This window comes from Trichechus manatus, unplaced genomic scaffold (genome assembly GCF_000243295.1).
Source record: "Trichechus manatus latirostris isolate Lorelei unplaced genomic scaffold, TriManLat1.0 scaffold00044, whole genome shotgun sequence".
Classification (NCBI taxonomy): domain Eukaryota; kingdom Metazoa; phylum Chordata; class Mammalia; order Sirenia; family Trichechidae; genus Trichechus; species Trichechus manatus.
This window is the reverse complement of record NW_004443980.1, coordinates 8330186-8352344: the sequence shown is the minus strand read 5'-3', so window position 1 is coordinate 8352344 and position 22159 is coordinate 8330186. Positions and strand designations below refer to the sequence as shown.

The following is a 22159-nucleotide window of genomic DNA, read 5'->3' as shown; positions in this document are numbered from 1 at the left end:
CAACTAGCAGATGTACCCCTGTGAACTCTTCCAATGATCACCCAGCATGGCTCAGCAGACACACTCTACCACCAGTGACCACCAGGTACATCCCAACAGATTCCAATGACAAGCAGGCACTCCTTGTGTCAATACTCAACGACTGCCAGGCTGCAACAACACCCATCCTACATGCAACCAGTTTCAGCAGGCCAACCCCATACACACTGAGACGCCTTGATCTCCCACCACCTACTGAGACACCAAAATTCATAGCTGCACAAAGGGCCTGCCCTGTCCATTTGAGTAGCACTGCCACCCTGTGTCTACAAAGATGACCTGTCTTGCTCTCTAACAGATGCACTAACTGCTAGCACCAACTCAGAAGGATCCCACAGTCCCACAAGGGACCTAGACCACCCCCAACACTTGTCACCCAATATCAGGGAAAGAACCTGCTATGCCACCTACACTCAATCCAGTAAGGGAAGACACACAAGCCTAACCACAGAAGTCTCACAAGCAGGAATGACCCACCATATCAATAAGTGAGAGGCAATCACGCCCAAATCACCAAAGTCATGCATAGACCATAACTACAAATGGGTATGAAGACATCCTGCCCTGACCTCCAGAGAATGCATTAACTGCTAGCACCAACTTGGCACCTTAATGCCTTGGAGACAGCAACAATATCAAATCATATAGAGAAGAGGGACAAGATGGCTCAAGCAAGTGACCAAAAAAAAGAAGGGGGCAGAAAAACTTCCTGAGGAAGAAATGGTACTGGAACTACCTGATAAGGAATTCAAGAAACTTACATAAAGGATCCTCAAAAAGATCAAGGAAAACATAGGAAAAACCAAGGAAACTCTAGAAGAATTCAGGAAAACAATATAAGAACAAAATGACAAATTAAGTAGACAATTAGAAATCATACAAACATAGCAACTAGAAGTCCTGAAGATTAACAATAAAATATCAGAAATAGCTAACTCAATGGATGGACATAGAAGTAGATGAAACAATGGAAGAAAGAATCAGCAAAACAGAAGACAAATCACTTGATACTAATTTATTTGAGGAACACTCAGAAAAAAAAAAAAATGAAGAAAGCCTAAGAGTTATGTGGGACTTTATCCCAAGAGGAATAATTTACACGTGATTGGAATTCCAGAACAGGAGGAGACAAAAAAAAAAAAGGCACAGAGAGAATTTTTGAATATTTACTCACAGAAAATTTCCCTGATACCATCAAAGACAAGAAGATTACCATACAAGAAGCTCAGTGAACCCCATACGGGATAGATCTCAAAAGAAAGTCACCAAGACATATCATAATCAAACTTTCCAAAACCGAAGACAAAGAAAGATTTCTGAGAGCTTGGGAGAAACAAAATATCACATACAAAGGGGCATCAACAAGATTATAAGTGTGGATTTCTCATCAGAAACCCAAATAGACAAGAAAGCAATGGAATGATATATATAAAACCCTGAAAGAAAAGAACTGCCAACCAAGAATCATATGTCCAGCAAAAACATCTCTCAAATATTATGAAAAACTTGGACATTCCTAGATAAAGAGAAGTTAAGGAAATTTATAAAAGGCAGACCAACTTTACAAGAAATATTAAAGGGAGTCCTTCAGACAAAGAACCAACATCAGACAACAACCTGAGATTAAGACACAGGACAGTATCACCCAGATACGAACCCAGATAAGAAATCTCAAAAGTTAAATAAAGTTACAAAACTGAAAACAGAGAACCAGAGATGTCAATTTGTAAATGACGACAACTTCAAAACAAAAAGGGGAATAAATGGTGTAGTTATAGAACTTCCAGATGCAGAGGAAATAAAAGTGATATCAAGAAATAACAGATTGTTTTAAAATCAGGAAGATAAAGGTAAATTTCAGAGGAACCACAAAGAAAATTAATAAACCTACTCACCAAAATAAAAAAGAAAATCATAAACACTCAGTAAACACAAAATCAACAACAATGAAGGAAATGAAAAGAAAATCCACAAACAAAAAGAACTCAGCACAGAAAGTTAAGTAGAACAAAGAAACCATCAATACCACAAAAAAAAAAAGCATAACAAAATGACAGCAGTAAATTCATACCTATCGATAATCACACGAGTGTAAATGGTTTAAATGTACCAGTCAAGAGATAGAGTGGCAGAATGGATAAAAAAACAGGACTCATCAGTATGTTGCCTACAAGACACACACCTTAGACACAAAAACATAAATAGGATAAAAATCAGAGGATAGAAAAAAGAAATACCAAGCAAACAGTGAGTAAAAAAGAGCAGGAGTGGCAATATTAATCTCTGATAAAACAGACTTTAAATCAAAATCCATCATAAGAGACAAGGAAGGGCATTATATAATGATTAAAGGGTCAATCTATCAAGAGGATATAACCATAATAATTATTTACGCACCCAAAGACAGGGCTCCAAAATACACAAAACTCAGACTAACAGTATTGAAAAGAGAAATAGACAGTTTCACAATAATAGTAGGAGACTTTAACACACCACTTTTGATGAACAACAGAACAATGAGAAAGAAATTCAACAAAGATACAGATCTAAATAACACAATCAACCAATTTGACCTCATTGACATATACAGAACACTCCATCCAACAGCAGCACAATACACATTCTTCTCCAACGCACATGGGTCATTCTCCAGAACAGACCATGTTTTAGGCCACAAAGCAAGCCTCAATAAATTCAAAAATATCAAAATAATACAAAGTATCTTCTCTGATCATAATGCTATAAGACTAGAAGTCAATAATAGGAAGAACAAGGAAAAAAATCAAATACATGGAAACTGAATAACACCTTGCTTTAAAACCACTGGGTAATAGAAGAAATTAAAAATGAAATTTAAAAATTCCTAGAATTAAATGAGAATGAAAACACAACATACCAATACCTTTGGGACACAGCAAAAGCAGTGTTCAGAGGAGAAATTATAGAAATAAATGTACACATCAAAAAAAAAAAAAAGGGCCAAAATCAATAGCTTAACCCTACAATTTGAATAGAAAAAGAGCAGCAAAAGAAGCCCACAGTCACCAGAAGAATAAAGATTAGAGCAGAAATAAATGAAACAGAAAAAAAGCAAAAACAAGACCAGAAGTTGGTTCTTTGAAAGGATCAATAAAATTGACAAACCACTGGCTAAACTGACAAAGGAAAAGAATGGAAGTTGCAAATAAACTAAATAAGATGGGTGATATTACAACAGAACAAACTGAGATAAAAAGGATCACAACATAATATTATGAAAAACTGTACTACAATAAATTTGAAAACCTAGAAGAAATGGACAAATTTCTAGAAAAACACTACCTACCTAAACTAATACAAACTGAGGTAGAAAATTTGAACAGACCCATAACAAAAGAAGAAATTGAAGAGGTCATAAAAAAAACTCCCAACAAAAAAAAAGCCCCAGCCCAGATGGCTTTTCTGGAGAATTCTACCAAACATTCAAAGAAGAGTTGACATCAATTATAATCAAACTATTACAAAACATAGAAAAGGAAGGAATACTCCCTAACTCATTCTATGAAGCCAGCATAACCTTGATACCAAAGCCAGGCAAAGATGATACCAAAGAAGAAAATTACAGACCAATATCCCTCATGAATATAGATGCAAAAATTTCTCAGCAAAATTTTGGCCAATAGAATTCAACATATATCAAAAAATAATACATTATGATCAAGTGGGATTCATACCAGGGATGCAAGGATAATTCAACATTAGAAAATCAATCAGCGTCACTATCGCTATTCACAGATGATATGATCCTAAGCATAGAAAATCCTAGAGACTACACAAGAAAGTTACTGGAACTAATAGAAGTGTTCAGCAAAGTACCAGGATACAAGATCAACATACAAAAATCAGTTGGATTCCTCTACCCTAACAAAGAGAACTCTGACAAGGAAATCAGGAAAACAATGACATTTAATTAGCCCCCCAAAGGTTAAAATACTTAGGAATAAATCTAACTAGGTACATAAAAGACCATACAAAGAAAACTACAAAACACTACTGCAAGAATCCAAAAGATATCTACATAAATGGAAAAACATACCATGTTCATGGATAGGAAGACTCAATATTGTGAAAAGGTCAATACTACCCAAAGCAATCTATAGATATAATGCAATTCGATCCAAATTCCAACAACATTCTTTAATTAAATGGAAAAACTAATCTCCAACTTTATATGGAAAGGAAAGAGACCTCGTATAGCTAAAGCATTACTGAAGAACAAAGTAGGAGGCCTCACACTTCCCAATCTCAGAACCTACTACACCGCCACAGTAGTCAAAACAGCCTGTAACTGGTACAATGACAAACACAGAGACCAATGGAACAGAATTGAGAATCCAGAAATAAATACACAGCTATGGACAGCTGATCTTCAACAAAGGGTCAAAGTCCATTAAATGGGGAAGACATACTCTCTTTAACAAATGGTGCTGGCAAAACTGGATACCCATTTGCAGAAAAATGAAACAGGATCCATGCTTCACACCATACACAAAAACTAACTCAAAATGGATCAAAGACCTTAATGTTAAACCCAAAACTATCAAGTACATGGAAGAAAACAGGGACAAAGCTAGGGGTCATAATTTATGACATAAATAGACTATCAAAGATAACTAAAAATGCACAAACAGTAGAGGATAAATAACTGGGACTTCCTAAAAATTAAATAATTATGCTCATCAAAAGAATTCACCAAGAGAGTAAAAAGAGAACAGACAGACTGGGAAAAATTTTTTCACCACAACATATCTGACAAAGGTCAAATCTCTAAAATTTACAGAAAATTTCAACACCTCAACAACAAAAAGATAAACAATGCAATCAAAAAATGGGCAAAGGACATGAACAGACACTTCACCAAATAAGGCATTCATGGGGCCAACAAATACATAAAAAGATGCTTGTGATCATTAGCCGTTAGAGAGATGCAAATCAAAACTACAATGACACACCATCTTACTTCGGCAAGAATGGCACTGATCAAAAAAATCAGAAAACAACAAATGCTAGTGAGGTTGTGGGGAGACTGAAACTCTTATACACTGCTGGTAGGAATGCAAAATGGTACAACCCCATAGAAAGCAGTATGGCACTTCCTTAAAAAGCTAGAAATAGAAATACCATATGATCCAGCAATCCCACTCCTACGTATATATCCTACAGAAATAAGAGCTGTGACACAAATAGACATATTCACATTCATGCTCATTACAGCATTATTCACAATAGGAAAAATATGGAAACAATCTAAATGTCCATCAAACAGATTAATGGATGAACAAATTGTGGTACATACATACAATGAATACTACTCAATGGTAAAGAATAATGATGACTCCTCAAAATATTTCACAACATGGATGAACCTGGAGGACATTATGCTGAGTGAAATAAGTCAATCACAAATGGACAAATATTGTATGAGACCACTATTATAAAAAGTCAAGAAAATGTTTACACACAGATACATTCTTTGATGGTTACCAGGGATGGGAGGGATGGGGAGGGAAAATCACTAAAAAGATAGTAGACAGGTGTTAACTCTGGTGAAAGGAAAGGCAATATACAATATGGGGGAAGTCAGCACAACGTGACCAAGGCAAAGGAGGACACTGAGAGGTATGCAAGAATAAAAGGCAACTGTGATAAATTCAATAACATATATAATCCTGCAACAACGGTAATAACAAACAATAATTTTTGAGTAGATACATAGGTAGATATGTATGCTAAATAGGGAGTACACCCACGTGCATATATAGGAATGGCTGTGGATATTTTTATATACGTATTTGTATCTGCTACATGTATATTCATATATATAACAGAGCACATGGGGGCACAGTTATGAAAACTTCTTAGACATAAGCAAACACCTTGTGGGACTGAGCTACTGGGCTTGAAGGCTAAGTGCCAGAGTCTCAGGAGACATCTAGGTCAATTGGCATAACACAGTTCATAAAGATAATGTTCTATATCCTAGGCTGGTAAGTAGCATCCGGGGTCTTAAAACCTTGCAGCCATCTAAGATACAACTATTGGTCTCTTCCCGTCTGGAGCAAAGGAGAGTGAAGAAAATCAAAGACTCAAGGAAGCAATTAGTCCAAAGGAAAATGGCCCAACTGAACCACAGGTTCCTCTATCCTGAGACTAGAAGAACTAGATGGTGCCCAGCTACCACTACCGACCACTCTGACCAGGAACACAATAGAAGGTCCTGGTTAGAATGGGTGAAAAATGTAGAACAAAATTTAAATTCATAAAAAAGACTAGACTTACTGGCCTGATAGACTGGAGGAACCCCTGAGATTTTGCCCTAAGACATCTTCCAAACTTGGAACTGAAGCCACTCCCACAGTCCACCTTTCAGCCTAAAAAATAAACAATAACACCTGTGAAGAATGTGCTCCATAGAACAATCAACTATACGAGACCAAAAGGGCAACATCTGCCCAAAAGCAAAGATGAGAAGCCAGGGAGGCGTAGGGAAACTGAATGGAAACAGAGAACCCAGGGTGGAAATGGGGAGAGTGCTAACGAATTGCGGAGACTGCAACCAATGTCACAGAACAATTTATGTATGAATTATTGAATGCAAAACTAATTTGCTGGGTAACTTTCACCTAAAGCACAATAAAATGCTCAAAAAAAAAGTGGACAAATGACTTGAATAGACATTTCACTAAAGAAGATATATAAATGGCCAACAAGCACATGAAAAGATGTTCAACATCATAAATTAGGGAAACGCAAATCAAAACCACGACATACCACTTCACTCCCACTATGATGGCTGTTATCAGAAAAAATGGAAAATAACAAGTGTTGGTGAGAATGTGGGGAAACCGGAACCCTCACTCATTTTTGGTGGGATTATAAAATGGTACAGCCACTGTGGAAAACAGTTTGGTGGTACCTCAAAAATTTAAACATAAAATTACCATATGACCCAGCAATTCCACTCCCAGGTGTATACCCAAAAGAACTGAAAGCAGGGACTCAAACAGATACTTGTACACCAGCGTTCACTGTAGCATTATTCACAAAAGCCAAGGCAGAAACAACCCAAAAGCACTCGTCTGCTAACTGAAAGATCAGCGGTTCAAACCCACCAGCTGCTCTGCGGGAGAAAGATGTGGCAGTCTGCTTCTGTAAAGATTTACAGCTTGGAAACCCTGTGGGGTTGCTATGAGTCAGAATCGACTTGACGGCAGTGGGTTTTTTGGTTTTTGAAAAGAGAATTGCATCCTGATTCATGCTGTGACGTGAACCTTAAAAGCATTATGCTGAATTGAATAAGTCAGAGGCAAAATGACAAATAGTGTATGATCCCATTTATATAAAATATCTAGAATAGGCAAATGCATGGAGACCAAAGTTTATTAGTTGTTACCTGGGGACAGGAGGGAGGGGAACGGAGTTACTAGTTAAGGAGCACTGATTTCCTGTAAAAGGTGATAAAAAAATTGGAAATGGATAGTGGTGATGGTTGCACAATATGGTCAATGTAATTACTGTCACTGAATTGTACATGTAAAAATGGCTGAAGTCTGGACTAAACCAAAACCTAAGAAGTTTCCTGAATACAACCAAACACTTCGAGGGACAGAGTTGAAGGGGCGAGGGTCTGGGGACCGTGGTTCCAGGGGACATCTAGGTCAATTGGTATAACAAAGTTTATTAAGAAAACGTTTTGCATCCCACTTGGTGAGTGGCGTCTGGGGTCTTAAAAGCTAGTGACACCTATGTTCATGGCAGCATTGTTCATAATAGCAAAAAGATGGAAACAACCTAGATGCCCATCAACAGATGAATGGATAAACTATGGTACATACACACAATGGAGTACTATGCAATGAGAAAGAACAAATGATGAATCTGTGAAGCATCTCATAACATGGACGGAACTGGAGGACATTATGCTGAGTGAAATAAGTCAATCACAAAAGGACAAATATTATACGAGACCTCTATTGTAAAAACCCATGAAAAAGCTCACAAACAAAAAGTAACAATCTTTGTTGGTTACCAGGAATGGGGTGGGGGGAATACTAAATAGGCAATAGATAAGTGGTATCTTGGGTGAAGGGTGAGACAGTACACAATACAGCACAACTTGTACAAGGAAAGTTCATGGAAGCTCCATAGACACATCCAAACTCCCTGAGGGACTGAATTTCTGGGCAGAGGGCTGTGGGGACCATGGTCTCGGGGAACATCTCGCTCAATTGGCATAACACAGTTTATAAAGACAATGTTCTACATTCTACCTTGGTGAGTAGCCTCTGGGGTCTTAAAAAGCCTGTGAGCAGCCATCTAAGATACTCCACTGGTCTCATCCCTTCGGGAGCAAGGGAGAATGAAGAGAACAGGATACAAGGAAAAGATTAGTCCGAAGGTCTAATGGACCACGGCCACCACGGCCTCCACCAGACTGAGTCCAGTACAGCTAGATGGTGCCCGGCTATCACCACTGACTGCTCTGACCGGGATCACAACAGAGGATTCTGGACAGAACTGGAGAAGGATGCAGAACAAAATTCTAACTCACAAAAAAAAGACCAGATTTACTGGTCTGACAGACTGAAGAAATCCCGAGAGTATGACCCCCAGACACCCTTTCAGCTCAGTGGTGAAATCACTTCCGAGGTTCACCGTTCAGCCAGGGAGTGGACAGCCCCATAAAACCAAATGGGACTAATGAGGCACAGCAGTCCAGGAACAAGGGCTGGAAGGCAGAAGGGGACAGGAAAGCTGATGATAGGCAACCCAAGTTTGAGTAAGGATAGTGTTGATGTATTGTGAGGTTGTTAACCATTGTCATAGGGGAACATGTGTACTAACTGTTTAATGAGAAACTATTTCGTTCTGTAAACTTTCATCTAAAGTGAGAATGGCAGCACAATGGGAAGAGCGTAGTCGATGTCACTGAACTGTGCATGTAGAAATTTTTGAAATGGTGTCTCTTTGGCTATCTATATTTTCACCAAAAAAAAAAAGAGGTCGAGAAGGGAGAGGGTTGACGTGGCGTGGGGTTGTTAACCAATGTCATAAAACAATATATGTACTGTTGTTTCATGAGAAACTATTTGTTCTGTAAATCTTCACCTGAAGTACAATTAAAAAAACAAACTAACAAAAAGCTAGTGAGCAGCCATCTAAGATGCATGAATTGGTCCCAACCCACCTGGAGTAAAGGAGAATGAAGAACACTAAAGACACAAGGAAAATATTAGCCCAAGAGACAGAAAGGGCCACATAAACCAGAAACTTCATCAGCCTGAGACCAGAAGAACTAGATGGCGCCTGGCTACCACCAATAACTACCCTGACAGGGAACACAACAGAGAGTCACTGAGGGAGCAGGAGAAAAATGGGGTGCAGAACTCAAATTCTAGTAAAAAGACCAGACTGAATCGTTTCACTGAGACTGGAGGGACCCCAGAAGACATGTCCCCAGACTCTCTGTTGGCCCAGAGCTGAAACTATTCCTGAGGACAACTCTTCAGACAAAGATTAGATTGTGCTATGGGACATAAAATGATACTTGTGAAGAGTGTGCTTCTTAGCTCAAGTAGATACATGAGACTAAATGGGCAGCTCCTGTCCAGAGGCGAGATGAGAAGGCAGAGAGGATCAGGAGATGGTTGAATGGACACAGGAAATCTGAGGTGGAAAGGAGGAGTGTGCTGTCATAGTATAGGAAGAGCAACTAGGGTCACATACCAATGTGTGTATAAATTTTTGTATGAGAAACTGACTTGAATTAAAAATTTTCACTTAAAGCATAATTTAAAAAAAAATGGTTGAAGTAACAAATGTTTTGTTATATGAATTTCACCACAAAAAAATGTTTTTTAATGTGTAACTGGATCAAAATTGCTATCTTACTCATTTCAGCTGAATTTCAACTCCATCAGTATCACTGAATGCTGTTCAGCTGGTTGGAGAATGACTGCCCACAAGCAGGCCAGTGACTCAAATCCATGAGTCCAGGACCAAGCTTAAGACTCAGGCATCCAGCTGCCTGCTGGTCATACCCACCTCAGCATCCCAAGGGTGTTTGACACTGAACTTAATCTTGGTCTCTTGAGTTTCCTAAATCTGTCAGTGGCCCCATTATCCACTGGATTTCCAAACCAGCCACTCTCTCCACTGGACTTCATACTCCAGCAATGCCAAACCACTTGCCATGGAGCTGAGTCCCGCTCATGGTGACCTCATCTGGGTCAGAGTAGAACTGTGTTCCATAGGGTTTCCACGGCTGTAACCTTTCAAAAGTAGATTGCCAGGCCTTTCTTCCCAGGTGCCTCAAGGGTGGACTCAAATGGCCAGCTTTCTGATTAGCAGCCAACAGCTTAATTCTCCACATAGCCTGGGGGGTAGAGGGTGTTTGCTCGCATTGCCTTCTCTGCCTGGAGGATTCCTGACCCCTCTTCTTCACTCCACCGACACTTCAAGCTCAGGCTTTTTCTCCAGGAAGCCTTGTCTGCTCTCCTCCCCACCCACCCCCTTACTGAACTAAATGCCACCTCTTCTGTACCTCGACAGCGCCCTGTTCACGTCCTACACAGGGCCCTGCTAGACTCTAAGGTGAGTCTTACTGATGTTTTTATGTGAAGTACAGAATGTATGTTCGATACATTTTTACAGAAGACAGGAATTGTGAGCACTGTTGTATGTTATGGATGAGAAAACCGAGGCTCTGAGAAGAAATTAACTTGTCACACAAATGCTGTGAGCTCAAGGCCAAATGACTACAGAATCCCTGCTCTGTCCCCCAAAATGCATAATTACAAAAGCAATACATCATCATCATATAAAAATAAGAAACTAGAAAAAGCTTAATAAAAAAACTAAACAAAAATAAAACCTTGTAACACCATCACCTATAACAAGTAATCTTATCCTTGTGGGCAATCTACTGTTTTAGCACGTGATGTATTATGAAACCCTATCTATGTCAGTAAATTCAGGCCTACGCCTTTATTGGCTATATAGTATCTATACTACAGATACAGTGTTTTAGAGCCCTGGTAGCGCAGTGGCTTAAGAGCGTGGCTGCTAACCAAAAGAACGGCAGTTTGAATCCACCAACTGCTCCTTGGGAACCTGATGGGGCAGTTCTACTCTGTCCTATAGGGTCGCTATGCGCCAGAATTGACTCAATGGCAATGGGTATTGTCATATTACTGAACACCTAGATTTTTAATACTTCCTTATCATCATAAAACTATTCTTTAGCTAAATCTCTGCCCACATCCCTAGTTATATCTTTAAGATAAACTAGAAGTGGAATTTCTGGAGGCCATGTCTCACCATGGTTCCACAAGGGGTTAAAGAAAAGGCCACTACTTCTTCTTTTTTTTGGGGGGGGTGCTAATTTTTAATTTTTTTAATTATGTAAAATATATATAACACAAAATTCGCTATTTTAACCATTTTTAAGTATACAATTCAGTGGGACTAAGTACATTCACACTGCTGTGTAATCATCACCACTGTTGATTTCTAAAACTCTTCATCAGCCCAAAGAGAAACTCCATACGTATTAAGCATAAGTCTCCCTTCTCCCCTCTTCCAGGCCCCGGTAACCTCTAATCTAGTTTCTGCCTCTATGAACTTGTCTATTCTAGGTATTTCATGGAGTCCCTGGGTGGTGCAAGCAGTTAACGCACTCGGCTGCTAACCAAAAGGCACCTTGGAAGAAGGGCCTGGCAATCTGCTTCTGAAAAATCAGCCACTGAAAACCGTATGGAGCACAGTTCTGCTCTGACACACATGGGGTCACCATGAGTCGGAGTTGACTCAATGGCAACTGGTTCCTGGTAGGTATTTTATATAAGTGGAATCATATAATATGAGTCCTTTTGTGAGGTCCACCCTTCTTAACAAGTTAAATCCACTGCTACTGAGTTAGAAGACTTAGTAATTTTAAAGAGATGGTCTGCATTCCCGAGGAAGGCATGCTGTAATCAAGAGGGCTGTGTAATGGGGGATCCTGGACCAGCCACTCAGAGGATTAGCACATGTGTAGAGGGAAGGCAGACTCAAGGCATCAATCCTCCCAGCTCACAGGCCTGGGATTATCCTGGCCAAGAACAGTACCTTCTGGCAAACCTGCAGGTCCGCAACAACTTCTTGATATGAAAAAGCTGCTCCTGCATTTCCTAATGTGAGAAAGCAAACAAAGGGAAGAGTTAAATGTTATACATGACCCTGGAGATGTATACGTCAAATTTAAACTCCTTTTTCCAAATGTCAATGTTATTTCTAACCTTGCAATGCTACGACTCTACAGCAAGCCTTTAAAGGGAACAGTCTATACCGCAAGCATTCATTCATAACTGACTCCACAGATCCAGAGAGGGCCCAGGATGGATTCAGGTTTTGTGGAAAACAGAAACATAAAAACATAAAAACCAGTTGCCCTTGAGTCGATTCTGACTCATAGAGATCCTATAGGACAGAGTAGAACAGCCCCATAGGGTTTCCAGGGAGCGGCTGGTGGATTTGAACTGCCGACCTTTTAGTTAGCAGCCAAGCAAAACTAGGTATAAATGCGGAGTCCCTGGGTGGAACAGATGGTTAAGCACTTGATGACTAGCTGAAAGGTTAGCAGTTCAAACCTACCCAAGAGGCGTCTCAGAAGACAGGCCTGGCAACCTGCTTCCAAAAGGTCACAGCCTTGAAAACCCTATGGAGCAGTTCTACTCTGCACACATGGGGTCACCAAGAGTCAGAATGGAGTGGAAGGTTACTGACAACAACAGTATATAAATGCAGAACTATGTATCAATATGAAATTCCACATGGGGCCTTAGAAAGAACCTGTGAAGCTTAAACATTATTTGATTCACGGTAAATCTGCCCCACAGGGGGCTTGTGAATAGCCCCCCACCCCACCACTACCACCAAACTAAAGTACTGTGTTTTCTGCAGCAGGAACCTTCCCGCGGGTGGGACGCGCTTCCTTGGCGCAGGCAGCTGCTCACCCTCACTCTGTCCAGTTCCTTGGCTTTTGAATAGAGGCTCTGGCTGATGGTCAGCAAATTGAAAATGGGCTGGTGCCATATGCTGTCCAGCAGCCTTTTGGAGAAATTGCTGACATAGTACCTCCGGAAGTCCCACATCATGAGGATGCGTGCTGGGATGCAGGACTCCGCGTATGAGTGGCAGCAGTCGCAGAAGTACTTCCCCAAGTACTCGCAGTAGCGGAGCCGCTTCAGAAACTCTGCGAGGCACACAGGAGGGTGAGCACCAGCGCCTGACCCTGAAAACCACCCTCGGCCGAGGCCCCTTCCACCCCAATTCATACACATGGTGTGAGGACTCAGATGACTGTTTGCATGCTGCTAAAGCTGTAACGTGACCTTATGGTAGCTGGGAGAACTCTGGAAGGAGCTTGGTTGAATGTGGCCTTAAACTGTGGGCATTGTGAGCCTCACAGATGCCAGTAAATAGACACCAGCTGCCGCCAAGTTGTCTCCAACTCATGGCGACCCCATGTGTTCTGTCAGGGTTTTCAATGGCTGATTTTTCAAGAAGTAGATCAACAGGCTTTTCTTCGAAGGTGCCTCTGGGTGGACTTGAACTGCCAACCTCTTGGTTAGCAGCTGAATGTGTTCACCATTTGCCACCCAGGGACTCGCTGGAAAATAGAACCCTGTCAAAATATTCCTGGATTTAGAAGATGGATTCTTAAAACTGTGGGTCAAAAAAAGAAGGTGAGATTTAAGGTCTGGAAATCTGGGTGGTGGTGAAGGGTCCCAATGCCAGCTCTCAGTGGCTAGAATACTGAGGGCAGTTCAGAATGTCTTCAGACCTAACTTTCCTGGGACCACAAAAAGTCATGGAAATAAAAACCACCACCTAGGAGCTGGATGAAATGATATTATACATACAAAAACAACCTGCAAATTATAAAGCAAAGCAGAATGCACATAATGTGAGGAATTGTCATCCAAAAGACTTCCTGGATATATCAGTGAGGAAAAAACACAAAAATGTACGAAGCATGGGAATAGGCAGTACATGAAAGAAGAAACACAGATAACCACAAAAAAACAATGTCCAATCTCAGTAACAGTCAAAGAAATGTACATTAAAACAGTGAGATACTATGCTTTGCCTCTAACTGTTCAGAAATTTAGAAGACCCTGAGCTGGTACGGTATAAAAAGGTAGCCAGTCACTCATATTCCAGTAGGATACCTTCCTGAACCACCTCGTAGGAGGGCATTTTGATGATATACTTGAAGTCTTAAATATGCAACAGTGACCCTATCAGACAGAAATGCTAATATGCACACATGGAAGATAGACAGATGTTTACTACAGCCCATTTGTAATGGGGATGGGGTGGGTGACCTAAATGTCCATTAAGAGGCAATGGTCTGATTACATAAGTACATGTAAGAGCATGGAAAAAGGACATTCAGGTACAGATATGTATATGATCTCTATTTTGTTTTAAAAACATACATATACATACAAAGTCTAGAAGGATCCCCACCAAAAAGCAAACAATGGATACTTATGAAGAGTAGGGACAAGAAGAGATTTTTACTTCGCACTTTATTTGCTAAAATGAACATGAATTGATTTTTTGGAAATATCTCTAATAAAATGTTTTGACAAACAAAAAGTATAGAGACTAATGCGACAAATACCTATGTGTCTACCACCAGCTTAGGAAAGACAACGTAGCAATTCAGTTAAAGCCTCCCATGTGCCCCTCCAACACACTAGGGCTAATAGTAGCGACTGTGATATTTATTGTCCATGACTGGACTCATATGTTCCTTGCAATTAAAGTGTCATAAGGCATGATACAAATATTAACATATATTGTGAAGGTTAAATGAAATAATGGATGGGAAAGCAACTACCACAGTACCTAGCACGCTAAAGATTCCAAACATAAAAAAAATAATAAGTTACCATCAAGTCAACTCCGACTCATAGCGATGCCATGTACATCAGGGTAGAACTGTGCTCTGTAGGATTTTCAATAGCTGATTTTTCAGAAGTAGATCACCAGGCCTTTCTTCTGAGGCATCTCTGGGTGAACGGGAACCTAGCCTTTCGGTTAGTGGCCGAGTGTGTCAGCTATTTGCACCAGCTGGGAACTCTGATTCTAAATATAGTTTCCTTACAATGGCTTTAAAAATAAACAGAGATTGAGTGGCTGCAGGAGCAAACCTTCATTGATCATTACTCTGTGTTCGCTCTGGTTAAATGTGCTACATACACTATAGCTCATTCTGTGCTTGCAACTCTATGAGACCCGTTGTTGTCCAGTCGATTCCGACTCATAGCCAACATACAGGACAGACGTAGGACTATTATTTCCTCTATTTTACTGATGAAAACACTAAGACAGTGAGGCTAAGCGACAGGCCCAGGGACACAAAAGCAGTAAGGGGGGAAGCCGGGATGCCACCCCAAGCCCAGATGCTAAAGCTTTAGCTTTAGCCATTGTACTCAACTCTTTGGCGCATTCGGTATGGGTGGGGGGGCATGGAAAAGGAGAGGAGCTGATGGCTTTGCACTTGCCCAAATTATCCCTCGGTCATACTTAGAGTTGATGTGTAAAAATACAGGAATAAGTACATATGTACATGCATTACCAAACCCCGAATTAATAATATGATGTCCCTCCAGAGTTGGTAAATTATTTGTTAAATTTTATTAAATGCCTAATGGTTATGTCTGAGTCCTCAGATTTGAAACTTGGCTAAGTCTGTGGTATTATTATCTACTTCCCACCCTGGATTAAGGTCTCTGACATGGCAGCTATTGAGAATTACTGTGCTTATGATAGGGTCTCACTATATTTTACATTTAATTAGCCAAAAGGCAGGTATCCCCTGGCCCCTGCATTCTACATTTCTGATCAAACTTAGCTAGACAGGAAGAGAAAGGAGGACAGAAGGGGCCAATAAGTTTTCCTGATATAATTCATCTTTCCCCTAACATCTAAAACCCTAATTTTTTTTTATTGTACTTTAGATGAAGGTTTACAGAGCATATTAGTTTCTCATTAAACAATTAATACACATATTGTTTAGTGACATTGGTTGCCAACCCCACGACATGTCAACACTTTCCCCTTCTCAACCTTGGGTTCCCCGTTACCAGCTTTCCTGTCCCCTCCTGCCTTCTGGTCCTTGCCCCTGGCTTGGTGTGCCCCTTTAGTCTTGTTTTGTTTTATGGGCCTGTATAATCTTTGGCTGAAGGGTGAACCTCAGGAGTGACTTTAAAACCCTAATATTTCAATATTCATTCATCCATTTCTCCATTTATCAAAAGTCATTGAATGAATACTAAGTGCCAGGCATTATACTCTCAATACAGAATAAATCTCTTCCATCTGTTTTGATTTTCTCAGTCCTTAATTACAACAGAACAAAACAAAGTATCCTAAAGCAGTGGTTCTCAACCAGGGGCCACTCTGTCCCCAGGGGACATCTGGCAGTATCTAGAGACAACTTTGCTTGCCACAGTTGGAGGACTGCTTCTCGCACCTCCTCGGTCGAGGCCAGGGATGCTGCTGAACATCCTACAATGCACAGGACAGCCTCCCACAACAAAGTACTGAGGCTGAGAAACTGTGGTATGATTACTTTTGTGTGTGGTCTTTCTAGCCATGGCCTTGTAACTCCCACCCACATGACTGTGTTATAGGGTAACTGTGGCCAACCAAAGGGACTGGTCAGTTTTGTCTTAAAAGAGAGCCAATTCCAGAGCAGGGGGAGAAGCCCACCACCACCAAGGAAGGAGAGACCAGCAAGAGAGACCTGGCAGCAGGAGATGGCACAGCGGGCTTCCTGGCCCATGGAGAGAGGAAGCTGAGGGCCTCTGGGGAGAGGCCAAGGGCCAGGGAGAGACATGCCTGAGAGCACGGCTGGGGAGAGGCTGTTCTGATGGAAGAACTATATCCTGAGTGTTCTTGAGCCTGAATTGTAACTGCTACTTCTCTAATAAACCCCACTATTATGAGTATGGTCTGTGAGTTCTGTGTGGCCATTGCAATGAATTATTGAACCTAGTTGAGAGTGCTGTGGGAAAGACAGTGTCAGAATTGGTAGAGATGGCGGACAGAGGAGGCTTGTCTGGCCTCCACCTCATGGGAGTCAGCCTTGTGCTGTTGATCTTGGTTCTCCTTCCCCCTTGTGGGGTTGAAAGAGGTCAGACACCTCCCCCAAGCCGTTTTTACAGAAACCCTGCCCTATACGAACACACAAAAGCCATCCTGAAGAGTTTATTTGATAGGGCATGGTGAGCTTCATGACTCATAGCCATATCCTCTTAGGCTAAACTTCTACATTAACAGTTGTGATTTTATTGTTTCTGCCCACCCTGGAGCAATATAAACAAGCATATCTGAATGAAATCTAGGAGAAGAGGAAACAATACAATAAACCCAGAATGTGGGACATTCTATAAGACAATCGGTCTCATCAAAAGTCAATGTCATGGAACAACTAAAAAATATACGTGCGAGTATATATATATATGTATGTAGGCATATGTGTGTATAGGTATGTATATAGGAATGTATATATAGGTGCATGCATATGTATATGCATCTATGTGACTATATGTACATAAATTCATATATATATAATAAAGTACCTAGGGGCACAGTTACAGATACTTCTTAGACATAACCAAACATCTCATGGAATTGGTTTTCTGGGTTTGGAAGATTAAGACCATAGTCTCGTGGAACATCTCAGTCAATCGGCATAACATAGTTCATAAAATTATGTTCTACATCCTAGTTTGGTGAGTAGCGTCCAAGGTCTTAAAAGGTTGCGAGTGGTTATCTCAGATACAACTATTGGTCTCTACTCATCCACAGCAAAAGAGAAAAAAGGAAACCGAAGACTCAAATAAGAAACTAGTCTACAGGACTAAGAGCCTACATGAACTACGGCCTCATCTACTTTGAGACCAGAAGAACTAGATGGTGCCCAGCTACCACAAACAACCATTCTAATCAGGGCCACAATAGAAGGGCCATGGTAGAATGGGACAAAAATGTGGACCAGAACCTCAAATTCCTAAAAAAAAAAAACAACCCAGATCTACTGGACTGGTTGAGACTAGAGGACTCCCCAAAACTACTGCCCTGAGATACTCTTCAAACCTTGAACTGAAACTAACCCCTGAAGTCACCTTGTAGCTAAATAACAAATTGGCTCAAAAAAACAATAAACATTACCCGTAAGTGCTGTGCTCCTTTAAAAAAAAAAAATCACACATAATTAGATCAAACGGTCAACAATTACTTTAAAACAAAGTGGAGAATATACGGGGCAGGGAAACTAGATGAATGGAAATGGAACAATTAGAACAGTAATAACGAGAATGCTCACACCTTATGACGAATGTAACCAACGTCATTGAACAACTTGTGTAGAAGCTGTTGAACAGGTACCTAAACTGCTGTGTAAACCTTCACCAAAAATACAGTAAAGTATTATTAAAAAGAAAAAAAAGTCAATGTCATGGGAAAAACACAGGTAGGGGGAGGGGAATAGTCTAGAGCAGCACTGTTCAATAGAACTTTCTGTGATGATGTAAATGTTCTGTGTCTGTGCTGTACAATACAGTAGCCACTAGCCACATGTGCCTACTGGGCACTTGGAATGTAGTTAGTATGACTGAGGAACTGAATTTTTTTTAAAATTTTATTGTGTTTTAGGTGAAAGTTTACAGTGAAAATTAATTTCTCATTCAAAAATTTATACACAGATTGTTTTGTGACATTGGTTGCATCCCCACAAAGTGTTGCACTCTCCCCCTTTCTACCCTGGGTTCTCTGGGTCCATTCGTCCAGGTTTCCTGTCCCTTCCTGCCTTCTTGTCTTTGCTTTTGGGCAGGTGTTGCCCCTTTGGTCTCCTATACTTGATTGAACTAAGAAGCACGTTCCTCACGTGTGTTATTGTTTTCTAGGCCTCTCTAATCTTTGGCGGAAAGGTGGACTTTGGGAGTGGCTTCAGTTCTGAGTTAGCAGGGTGTCCGGGGGTCATAGTCTCAGGGTTTCTCCAGTCTCTGCCAGACCAGTAAGTCTGGTCTTTTTTTGTGAATTTGAATTTTGTTCTACATTTTTCTCCCTCACTGTCCAGGACCCTCTATTGTGATCCCTGTCAGAGTGGTCGGTGGTGGTAGCCGGGCACCATCTAGTTCTTAGGAACTGAATTTTTTATTTTAATTAACGAACACAATTTTAAATAGCCACATGGGCTAGTGGCTACCATACTGGAAAGCACAGTTCTGTAAAGCATAGTAACTAAAGGAACATAATAACTAAATGCAATGCATGACCCTTAATTGCAACCAGGATGGAAAAATTAGCTATAAACGATGTTTTGAGGACAACTCAAATGAATATTGACTAGTATCAGATAATGTGAGGGAATTATTGTTAATTTACTTAGGTTGGGTAATTGCTTATTGTCCTTACTTTTAGGGGACACACGCTAAAGCACTCAGGGGTATAAGGCCACATTGTTTGCTGCTTATTTTTCAGTTCAGTGTGTGTCTAAGTTTGGGGAGACTAGGAGACAAGGCAACTAAATGCAGTGTGGGATCCTGGATGGATCCTGAACAGAAAAGGACATGAGTGGAAAAACTGGGAAAATCCAAAGTCTGTAGTATAATTAATAGTATTTTACCAATGTGATTTTTTTTATTGTGCTTTAGATGAAGGTTTACAGTGCAAATTAGTTTCTCACTAAACAATTAATACACATATTGTTTTGTGATATTGGTTGCCAGCCCCACGATGTGTCAGCACTCTCCCCTTCTTGTCCTTGGGTCCTTGTGTTCCCCGTTATCAGCTTACCTGTCCCCTCCTGCCTTCTCAACCTTGCCCCTGGGTTGGTGCTCTCATTTAGTCTCATTTTGTTTTATGAGCCTGTCTAATCTTTGTCTAAAAGGTGAACCTCAGGAGTGACTTCATTACTGAGCTAAAAGGGTGTCCAGGGGCCGTACTCTCGCGGTTTCTCCAGTCTCTGCCAGACCAGTAAGTCTGGTCTTTTTTTGGGAGTTTGAATTTTTTCCTACATTTTTCTCCAGCTCTGTCTGGGACCCTCTATTGTAGTCCCTGTCAGAGCAGTCAGTGGTGGTAGCCGGGTACCATCTAGTTGTGCTGGACTCAGTCTGATGGAGGCTATGGTAGTTGTGGTCCATTAGTCCTTTGGACTAATCTTTCCCTTGTGTCTTTGGTTTTCTTCATTTTCCCTTGCTCTAGATGGAGTAGGACTAGTGGAGTATCTTAGATGACCACTCACCAGCTTTTAAGACCCCAGACGCTACTAAACAAAATAGGATGTAGAACATTTTCTTCATAACTATGTTATGCTAGTTGAGCTAGATGTCCCCTGCCCATGTGAATTTCTTAGCTTTGATAACTGTACTATGGTTATGCAAGATGCAAACATTAGGGGAAGCCGTATGCACAAACTCTGTGTGCTACTTTTGCAACTTCTCTGAAAGTCAAAAATTACTTCAAAGTAAAATTTTTTAAAAACAGAAATTTTTATACACATATAGATGCATATATGCAGAGAGATAAAGCAAACATGGTGTTATGTACTGAATTGTGTCCCTGCAAATTGTGTTGGAATCCTAACCCCTGTAACCTGTGGATATAATCCTATTTGGAATAGGGGTTTCTTCGTTGTGTTAATGAGGCTATATCAGTGTAGGTTGTGTCCTAAATCTAATCACTTCTGTGCTACAAGAAGCAGCTCAGACAGACAGACAGACACACACACACACACATACAGAGGAAGACAGATGCCATGTGAGGATGTCTATAAACCAAGGAACTCAGGAATGCCTGTGGCTACCAAGGATGGAATCAGCCCAGATTTGGACTTGTAGCCTCCAGAACTGTGAGAACGTAAATTCCCGTTCTGTGATATTTCTGTTATGGCAGCACTAGGACACTCAAAAACCAAGGTATGGGAACAACTATTTCATCAAATTTAGATGGTGAGTATGCCATTCATTTTGTTATTCTTTCAATTTTTCTGTATATATTTGAACATTTTTGTAATAAAAAGTTGAAAACAAGACAACAGCTGGTTTTGGTCATAGTAAATCAGAAGGGAAATTTAAAGCCTCCAATACTGATCCAGGTACTAAGTCAACTTCCTGTCCCAGAATTTCCACCAGGTGCACCAGTATTTCACAGGTGTCTTTGTATAAAAAACTCGGTCTAAGGCCATTCTGGCACTCAGCTCCCCCCTTTTCCCTGGGCTCTCCTTCCTTTGCCTCAGGCCTGAAAACTCCCCTTATTTTCTTCTCAGATGGAGCAACTTCCCGTCCAGGTGATCTCCCCATCCAGGTGATCTCCCCAGTTCTCCATTTGCTAGCTGTCCCTATTTTAAGGCCTAATCACATGAAAGATATCAGAGGGTCATCGTTAACTCTTCCTTTCCTCTTTCTTTTCTCATCCCTCCTCCCTGCCACCAATAAATCCAAATCTCTACTTCCTAAAACATTCACCCATCTGTCTACTACCCCTCCCTGCTGCAGTGCTGTCTCTTCTGCTCTAAACCATTTCCAGCCTGGACAACCAGCTGCTCCAGACTACCACCTTCTCCGGCCTGGACCACCAGCTGCTCTTGACCACCACCTTCTCTGGCCTGGACCACCAGTTGCTCCAGACCATCACCTTCTTTGGCCTGGACCACTAGCAGAACCAGACCATCACCTTCTCTGGCCTGGACCACTAGCTGCTCCAGACCACCACCTTCTCCGGCCTGGACCACCAACTGTTCAGACCATCACCTTCTTTGGCCTGGACCACTAGCAGAACCAGACCATCACCTTCTCTGGCCTGGACCACTAGCTGTACCAGACCATCACCATCTCTGGCCTGGACCACCAGCTGGCCTCTGCATGTCCATTTTGCCCCACTCTAAAATCCCTGACTTAAAATTTATTAGATTATAACCCAAAAAATAAAATATTCATAAGCCCATACTAATATAAATAAATATCCATATAAATAAATATAGGAAAAGGGATAACTTCCTTACAGGAGAATTTTAATAAAT

At 40.8% G+C, this 22159-nt stretch overlaps 1 protein-coding gene across 5 annotated transcripts in view; it reads right to left on the bottom strand.

The window, feature by feature from the left end:
- Positions 1-22159, bottom strand: part of RUBCNL (rubicon like autophagy enhancer) — an 84929-nt gene that overhangs the window by 5423 nt on the left and 57347 nt on the right. For all 5 annotated transcript variants that reach the window (XM_023731586.1, XM_023731587.1, XM_004376638.2 and 2 more), the window contains 2 exons: positions 13074-13312; positions 12187-12248 (listed from right to left, as the gene is read on the bottom strand). In XM_023731586.1, the coding sequence (XP_023587354.1) occupies positions 12187-12248; positions 13074-13312 (301 nt within the window). The remainder of the gene's footprint in view (positions 1-12186; positions 12249-13073; positions 13313-22159) is intronic.